The 10,000-nt window shown below is 33.1% G+C and overlaps 2 protein-coding genes across 9 annotated transcripts in view; both read right to left on the reverse strand.

Annotated features, from left to right (window-relative positions):
- LOC106869641 (gonadotropin-releasing hormone II receptor) overlaps positions 1–10,000 on the reverse strand; it is a 568,181-nt gene that overhangs the window by 9,119 nt on the left and 549,062 nt on the right. For all 8 annotated transcript variants that reach the window (XM_089359709.1, XM_089359708.1, XM_052971649.2 and 5 more), the window contains one exon: positions 1,346–1,560. The gene's annotated coding sequence lies outside the window, so the exon portion shown is untranslated. The remainder of the gene's footprint in view (positions 1–1,345; positions 1,561–10,000) is intronic.
- Positions 4,325–4,798, reverse strand: LOC149133214 (protein ZBED8L-like). The gene has a single exon (XM_089360510.1). The coding sequence runs from the start codon at positions 4,796–4,798 to the stop codon at positions 4,325–4,327; it is 474 nt and encodes a 157-aa protein (XP_089216636.1).

Here is a 10,000-nt window from a genome sequence, read left to right on the forward strand (position 1 = left end):
AAGAAGGACCATGACTGAATTACAAATATACCAGAAGCCTGTCTCCTCTTCATGCCATTTGCATTATGTATTTTCACTTTACATTAACACAAGACTACCACACTTAGGGAGGAGGTGTAATTGATAGATTTACTTTAATTTACTATGAACCATATCAGAACACCACCTTCAAAAGTTCTTATCCAACCATATTACCCCAGTATTCCAAATTTTTAGTTACTTCCCAAGCAGGTTTATTCAGTTTCTTATAACTTTTGATACATATGCATTCCCACTTATGCAGGACAGGACATGCAGCTCATATATCAGACTATTGTCTGTTGAAAAAATTGTTCTCAGGCAAGCTAAAATAAAGTAGTCTCAAGAAGGCAAGAACAATTTATTTACTTAATGCATCTTTAAGTCATTTAATCTCACATGCCTACGGCTTTAAGTTAAATTAATAGATCCTTATTTATTTTAAAAAATTTATGTAAGTTCAGTTTTTACCTAAAATTTGACACCATTTTTTTAATAGTAAAAATATGTTAGATGATTCTCAAAATTTAAATACTTGCTTTGATTATTGCAGTTGTTGTATAGCTCCAGCCAGTTTTGTAAAATAGAAGTATGGCATGTAGGCAGTCAATCAAGTATCTAGCTCAACAAATCGATCCAACACACAGTATATACAAAGCTTCTAAGTGGTCAACAAATTACAAAGTCCACTTTAATATGCATTTATAATGTAGGGTAGAGTCTAATTGTGTATAATTGTAGGTTTATGGGAGAAAAGCTGGTGGAGGAGGTCAAGATTAACTTGGTCAGATGGTTAATGTGCTTCTGCACATATATTCAGAAGTGTTTATGGAGTTGTTAGTGTTGTTTTAACCCAAAATCATCCTTGATCAAGGAAACCTGCAGTCAATGGTATTCCAGCAATTTACTATTCTGTGAAATTTTCAGACACAGTGTATTTACAGTTTTCAGTTGGTTCATTGTTTCTTTTTAAGACTGTACAGTGTGGTTCAAAGAAGACTGGGGCACTGTTTTTAACCAATTGAATACCACTTACAGTCTACTTCATTGTTTATGGAGTAAATACAAACAGTGGTGTGGCTGAAATAGAAATGCAGGTGAAACACATAATAGTTCTAGTTACATCTCTATATGTCACGAGCTCAACTCTCATTGAAATCCATTAAAACTTTTATTCTCCATGGATAATCAATAAGATAATACCGATAGTATAATGGAGTTAATTCAACTGACTATACAAACTGAAATTTGTGACCTAGCACTAAGCTAAAAAGATCAATGTAAATAATAGAGTAAAATGTTTCAGCTCAAAAAAGACAATATTTACCTTTTCTATCGAAGATCAGGAGCAGATGATCCCATGTAAACCTTAAGGTCTTCTGCTGTGCCTTTAATTAGTTTACAAGGAATGCCTCTCTCCTGTAAAGCTGTGTATGCTTCAATTCTGTGTCAACCACCAAATGAATAATAATAGTTTCCACCTTCTGATCCTGTGATCCACAAAACATCAATGGGTAGCACAAGATGCCTGGTATTGGGATTCTGTAATGAGTAAACGGTTAAAACACATGAGTATGTATGTTTATATAAAGACCCATCCTCCACAGCAGAAGTGTTGATGTTGCTTTCCCTGGTGAATAAGATTGGTCAGTAAGAGCCCTGTGCTGGTGCCACACAAAAAGCACTTAGGCCAGTGCCACGTTGAAAGCACCCAGCATTCACTATAGAGTGGTTGGCATAAGGAAGGGCATCTACCTGTAGAACTCAAGCGAAATCAAACTGGAACCTCGTGCAGCTCTCCTGCTTGCCAGTTTTGGTCAAACTGCCCAACCCATTCCAGCATGAAAAACAGACATTAAAGGATGATGATGATGAGAATGAGGATGAGGATGATGATGATGAGGATGATGATGATGAGGATGATGATGATGATGATGATGATGAGGATGATGATGATGATGAGGATGATGATGATGATGATGATCATCATCATCATCATCATTGAACATCTGTTTTCCATGCTGGCTTGGGTTGAACAGTTTGACAAGAGCTGGTCAACTGAGGAACAGTCCAGACTCCAATAGTCTGTTGTGGCATGGTTTCTATAGCTGGATGCTCTTCCTTACACCAAACCCTGGGTGCTTTTTACGTACCACTAGCATGGATGATGATGAGATATATAAATACATACGAATACATGTAAACTGAAAGAAGCCTATCATGTCTGTGTGTGTGTCCTTGTCTTGACATCATGTGATGGTTGTAAATGAGAATCACAGTCATACAAGCAAGGTTGATCATTTCCAGTCTTCCATGAAAAACATGTCTAGCAATGGGAAAAAATATTACCTTGTTTGGAAACAGTTGAAGATGTGAATTTGTCTATTAAATGATATTTATCTGTTACTGGATGGAGTACTTTCTTTGTTAATCTTAACCAATAACAGAACAGTACACTATATATATACACATACACACACATACACACAAATGTAATATATATATATATATATATATATATATATTATATATAAACATGAATATGTATACATTTGTATACATATACATATATATATATATATATATATAGATATATATATATATATATACGTACATATATATATGCATATGTATATATACATGTATATACATTTACGTATATATATATATATATATATATATATATATATATACTTATATAGAGATGTATATGTATACATATACATATATACATGCATTTGCATACATATTCATATCTATATACATGTATACATATATACACACATACACACACAGACATACATATATACATACATGTACTGAAAAACACTGTTTGACCTAAATAAATAAATTAGAATGCAGCCAGGTATTAAGAGAAATCATAAACCTACAACAGTGGTTCCTAACCTTTTTTCAGCCCAGGGTCCATTTTTTACTTGAAAAAATCTCTAGGGACCACTTCTACTTTTACTTTATGCTGTTCAATTTTCGCACTAAAATACTTAATGTAAAGACAAAATAGTCTATTTACACTTTAAAATTTATTTTAGCAAACAAAAAATAAAATTTAAAATTTATTTTAGTAAACAAAGATAAACACAAGATATCAAAATCATTTTTCATAAAGTTGTTCATTTTTAGTCCATTCAGCTAGTGACTAGCTTGATATTGGTGTTTCTGACACAAGATATCATAATCAATTTTAATGAACTCATTTAGTCTTAGTCTGATAGTTCCTCTGCTGTTGACATCTAATTTATTTCTTTTTCTACTTAAAATATCTATAACAGCTGAAAATGCAGATTCTACTATCCATGTTGTAGGAAAAGAAATTATGCTTCTACATGGCAAAAAATATTTGGGTGTGATTCCTTTATTGATATGTAGGCAAAGACACCTTCCTTTTCAATTCTTCTCAGTTTCATATTTCTCTTTCAAATCCAACAACATTTCAGCCAACTGAAAATTATCATCTCCTGGCTCATAATTTTCTAGGTCTACAAACCAGAGTGGATAATCTATCTTTAATAAATCATTGTATATTCTTTCAAAGTCTACATGAAGGCCTTCAAGATGGGCAGTGCATGCAGCAATGCATTCTGATGTAGGAATAGTGATATTAAAATTTTGAAATGATGCCAAATTTTTTTTTCAAAGTGTTTTTTAACAAAATTTTAATTTCCCTGTATGCCATTTTATCTTCTGAGGACAGCTCTAAGTTAAGCAGATTCACTGTTTGAAAAATATCACTCAAGTAGAATATTTTTGATTTAAACTCAGAAAGGCTTTCCAAAATTTTCTTAGCTGTATCAACTTGCTTCTTGGAGTTGTAATGAGTCATCTGACTCTTGAACATGAGAAAGTTGATTAATGGTTTCCACAAATTCACTAGTCTTTCAAGGCTCAGGCCTTTTGACAACCATCTTACTTCTGTATGAAGCAATAGAGTTTTAAAATCTCCATCTTCACATAATTGCAAAAAAAAATTTATCATTCACTGAGTTTGATTTGACATAGTTAAATGCATGTATGGCAGTGTTGAGTGCTTCTTCCATTTGTCCTCCAATATTCTTAGCAATCAAATGCTGTCTGTGGATAATGCAATGTATATAAAAAATGCTAGGAGCAACTGATTTCATTCACTTTTCCAGTCATGGCTGCAGCTCCATCTGATGCGATGTTGATCAAATTAGTCAGAGGAATATTTTTATCATTAAAATACTGCATTACTTCATTGAATATATCTTCTCCATTAGTAGTTTCAGGCAAACTTTTAATGAATAACATTTCTTCCCTCATATCATCTTCATGGATGAATCTGACATAGACCAGAAGGATAGCTTGGTGATGAATTGTGCTTATCATCAGCCTGGATAGAAAAATTTGTCTTTTGGAGAATTTCCATAATCTTCTCCTCAACAAAATTAGACATTTCATTCTGTCTTCTTGTAATTGTGTTATTTGAAAGTGGAATTGTACTCAGAGTAGATGCAGCATCTTTTCCCAGAACCTCATTTGCACAAGCTATCATAGCAGGCTTGACAAATTTCTCACCGTAAATCTGAGATGCTGCAACCTTGGCAATAATTTCAGAGACCAAATAACTTGGTTTGAGTGTCTTTGCTTTTTCAGTATTTATCTTTTTTACAAAATCGGGTAGTTTGATTGGCTGTATTTTCTTTTTAATCTCAAAATATTCTCTACCTTTACCAAGAGATGATAGATACCTTAATTTCTGGTTCTGTTCCAGCTTAATTTTGTTCATGGAATGATTTGTCATGATGGCATCACATTTAAGACACAGGTTTTAAGTCTACAGATATAAAACCAAACATGATAAAATCTTCTTTGTAGGTATTCAGTTTTGCCTTTTTAGCAGTTGTTTCAGACATTATTACAACTGATCTTAAAAAAATAAAAATAATAAAGTATTTATTTCTATAAAATAATAAATACTTTATTTCTATAAATTAAAAGTATCAAATTTATTATTAAACAATATTGTGTAGTGATCTATTAAAAATATCAAATTTATTATGAAACTGTTGTAATTGTAAAATTTAAATTATGTAATTCTTGATTGTAATATATTATTGATTATATATTATACATTATTGATTCTTATGGAATAATTATTGAATTTTGTTTCCTTATTATTATTTTGTCTTCTTATAAATTATTATTAACTAACAGTGTCTTTATTATCAAACAATATTGTATAGATCTGAAATGGTTTCAATTTATTTTATGGCTACAAATTCTCTGGGGATCACCAGAAATTCTCTGGGGACATATTGGGAATCACTGACCTACAACATATGTGATATTGACAACACAGACATCAACTAAGACAAATTAATACACTACATAATTTTTTAATTATGCACACATGCATGCATGTGCATACTCTCTCTCTTTTTCTCTCTGTCTCTCTTTGTTTACAAGCAAAAACAGTCACATGACTATTCTAAAAGAGACAATAGACTTTCTTTTCTAGAAAAGAACAGATGATAGAGGCAAAAACCAGGCTAAGATTCTAATATCAGTCAATTCTGTGGATATTGCAGTCAAGTAAGGACAAAAAAACCAAAAAAAACCCAGTTGTGTTGAATATAGAAATGATGATTGCTACCACGATAGTAATGATGATGGTCGTCATGACAATGAAAATTATAATGATCATGTTGATGAGGAGAATGTTGATGTTAAAAATTACAATGAGAATGAAAAATTGTGATGATGATGATGACGATGACAACAACAACAATAACAACAACAACAACAACAACAGCAAACAAATGCTAATCGGGTTGTCAAATTGTTTCTGTAAACGCTATATAGGGAGACTTATTCTTCAGAAAAGTGATATACATAACTAACATTAAATTTAAATGAATGTCGTTTGTTGATTCATGTAGAATAACACTCATTTCAAATGAATTAATTATAATGTTGGAAGACTACGCCTGTGTATATAACCATTATGATTTAAGTAAATAATTCTTTTTACAGAAATCATTAATGATCTCTTTTAAGATGGATAATTATTAAACTCATTATGTGGGTTAACAGAAGTATCCTGAGCTAATTTGATTAAAAATAGAGTGGTTGTAACAGGTCAAAGGGAATTAATCAGCTAGATTATCTCTTATCCACGTATGACAAATGATAAACAGATACATTATTTACATTATTTACATTATTCACATTATTCACATTATTTACATTATTCACATTATTTACATTATTTACATTTGACGGATATTTCTCCTCATCTTGTTTGTTGTTAACACAACGTTTCGGCTGATTTACCCTCCAGCCTTCATCAGGTGTCTTGAGGAAATTTCGAACCTGGGTTCTCATTCCTAAGGTATTTTTCGATGTTGTTGTTATTATTATTATTATTATTATTATTTAGGTCACTGCTTGGAATCAAACTCAGAATCTCGGGGTTATGAATTCGATTCCAGGCAGTGACCTGAATAATAATAATGATAATAATGATAATAATAATAATAATAATAATAATAATAATAATAATAATAACAACAACATCAAAAAATACCTTAGGAATGAGAACCCAGGTTCAAAATTTCCCCAAGACACCTGAAGGCTGGAGGGTATATCAGCTGAAACATGTTAACAACAAACAAGATGAGGACAAATATCTGTCAGATGTGAATAATGTAAATAATGTGAATAATGTAAATAATGTAAATAATGTATCTGTTTATCATTTGTCATACGTGGATAAGAGATAATCTAGCTGATTAATTCCCTTTGACCTGTTACTTCTTTTAGGCTATGTACATAATTCCTCATCTCTTAAATAAAGAACCAGATACATGATTTGTTTATTTCACAAAGATTAGATAAATTGAGCTAAACAGCAGATCTCATTATTTTTCTGCTTGACAAAGCTGCATGGCTTAGTGGTTAGTTTCTTTGACTCTTGATCAGAAGAACATGGAGGTTCAATTCCTGAACTGGTTGGTGCATTGTGTCCCTGAAAAAAAAAAAATCACTTCATTTTCATGTTGGTCCAGTTCACTCAGCCATGAGTACCAGTTGGGTGCTGATGCAGCCCTCTCTCCCTCCAACTAGAGGTACATTCTGGATGCACGTACATCAGAGGAATGTGTGTGTATGTGTGTGTATGTGTGTGTGTGTGTGTGTGTATGTGTGCGTGTGCACGAGTGCATGCGTGCATGTATGTAAGTGTGCGTAAGCGCACACACATGCATATGTGTGTTATTTCTTTACTACCCACAAAGGGCTACACACAGAGGGGACAAACAAGGACAGACAAACGGATTAAGTCGATTATATCGACCCCAGTGCGTAACTGGTACTTATTTAATCGACCCCGAAAGGATGAAAGGCAAAGTTGACCTCGGCGGAATTTGAACTCAGAACGTAGCGGCCGACGAAATACCGCTAAGCATTTCGCCCGGCGTGCTAACGTTTCTGCCAGCTCGTCATCTGTGTGTGTGTGTGTGTGTGTGTGTGTGTGTGTGTGTGTGTGGTGTGGTGGTGCGTGTGTGCATAAAGGAAAAGCATTATTTTAAATGAATTGTCTGTCTGCAAGCCTCTGATATTGAAAATTGTGAGAAAGACAACTTCCTGCCTGATATGCCAAAGTTGTTGTTCATACATCAACGCTGAGCGTTTTCTGGATTACATATAAATTATGAAAGAATGTTACTTTTGAATGAACATTAAGGCTTGTTCAGCGATAGAGATGGTGATGTGTGTAAGCTGGTAAGCTGGGAAAAAAGAATGTGGTGAATACTTAACTTTCAACTTCCACATCTTTTATGTGTTGTAAGTTTACTTAATGAAAACATTTAACCTTTGATAAATTTCTATCAATAAATATTTGTTTGTTTATTACAATAATGAATGCATATTCTATTCCTTTTTGGATCTTTGTGGTTTTCATTACTGTTTATAATTTTGTTCCAATTGTTTTCACATTTGGTATATGGATTAAGTTTTGTATACTAATTATGAAAATGAAATTCAGTTTTCCTATAAATCCATAATTAAAAAATTGTTAGCCTTTAAAATTTGCAAAATTTAGGTGTTTTAGCCAATCAGAAGTGAGTATTTTACATATTGATCTGGTGAAAATTTTTATTTCCATTGTAACCAAAGCAAAGAAGTTGCACATGTTACATAGCTGATTGTGAAGAACTGTTTCCATAGTAACTAAAGATGCTGTGCATGTGCAGAAGGAGAAGGAGATACGAGAAAGATAATTTATTTCATAAAATCCAAGTTTAATGTTTTGATATGCCAATGCCCTCCCCGGCCTCTGATGATGGAAGCAGCAGCAAATGTGCTGTTTTCTGATTGGCTGAAAATTTTGAAAATGATCAAACTTTGAATACCTGTAGCGTTTTTGCAAAAAATTTTCTAGAATAAATGAATACCAAATTCGGATTCAGTGTCAACAATTACATCTATATGATTCATAAAAAAATTTCTTTAAAGGTCATTGTAAACAGTGACGAAAACCACAAAGATCCTCATTTCTTATTATAAAACACATAATTTACATTAATTTATAGTATACTATACAGTAAATGTGGTTCAGAGCACTGGTTTGGATCATCAGAAATAAGGAGATGAAAGAACCATCAGAGGGCTTTGTGATGGATGAAGTAAGATAATGTGAGGTCAGTTGAAACTGATCAGGTGCATAAGTCTCTATTTTGCATTCTCATGTATTAGGGAGATGGAGAGAGTGAAGCTGCCATTTATATTTTATTATTTATTGATATCATAAAATCATATTGCTTTGCAAATATTCTATTTAATTTGATGTATTAAGACATTCAAATATAAAGTGAACTATTAGTAATATTGGTTTCAAATTTTGGTATAAGGCCAACAATTTCGTGGAATTGGATAAGATGATTCCATCAACCCCTGTACTCAAATGGTACTTATTTTATCAACCTTGAAAGGATGAAAGGTGAAGTCAACCCCAACAGCATTTGAACTCAGAATGTTAAGTCAGAAGAAATGCCACTAAGTATTTTGTCTGGCATGATAATGATCCTGCCTGCTCGCTGCCTTGTGGACCATTAGTAATATTGGCATGTAGTCAACTGTGAGGCAATGAAGAAGAAGCATAAAGTATTGGTTTCAAATTGTGGCACAAGGTCAGCAATTTGGGGAGAGTGGGTAAGTCAGTTACATTGACCCTAGTGCTCAACTGGTACCTATTTTATCGACCATTGAAAGGGATGAAAGGTAAAGATGACCTTGGCAGAATTTGAACTCAGAATGTAAAGACAGACGAAATGCCACTAAGCATTTTGCCTGGCGTACTTATGATTCTGCCAGGTTACTTCCTTATAAGAAGCATAAAATATTAAAGACACAATTATGATGAAACGATAACTTCCTACCGTGCCATAACTGTACCAATACATGATACTTGAATCAGTGAGTTTACTGGGTATAGCATAGGTAATGAGACAGATGCTGCTCTCTGGTGTTCTACATCTTCTTCAATGACCATGTGTCAACCCTATAACTGTGAGTATTATCTTTCTTTAGCATGCTAGTGATATAATGATATCATTGAACCATGCCTCCTCTCAAAGCAAAGTAATTTCTGTCATAGGAATACTGCATCATTGTAGAACAGGCATAACTGAACTAGAACCAGTTCACACCGATATACATGAACCAGTCATTAGCTCTGTTTTTGTGTTTTAAATGAGCACCAGTTATTTTTCATGGCAGGTATTTCATCTCATAAAAATTTGCTTTGTATGCAACTATATATGTTTGAAAGTGTGTGTGTGTGTGCGCGAGTGCGTGTGTATGCGTGCGCACAAATGTATTTGGGTGTTACTTTGTTTGCATATATGTTCCTACCCCATCTTCTGCTGTTCAGTGTTTCACTCATAATACTTTGCTAGCAGAATCAGTAGCACACCGGGCGAAATGCTTAACAGTATTTAAT

Source organism: Octopus bimaculoides, chromosome 11 (assembly GCF_046866305.1).
Source record: "Octopus bimaculoides isolate indiv1 chromosome 11, ASM4686630v1, whole genome shotgun sequence".
NCBI classification, from domain to species: domain Eukaryota; kingdom Metazoa; phylum Mollusca; class Cephalopoda; order Octopoda; family Octopodidae; genus Octopus; species Octopus bimaculoides.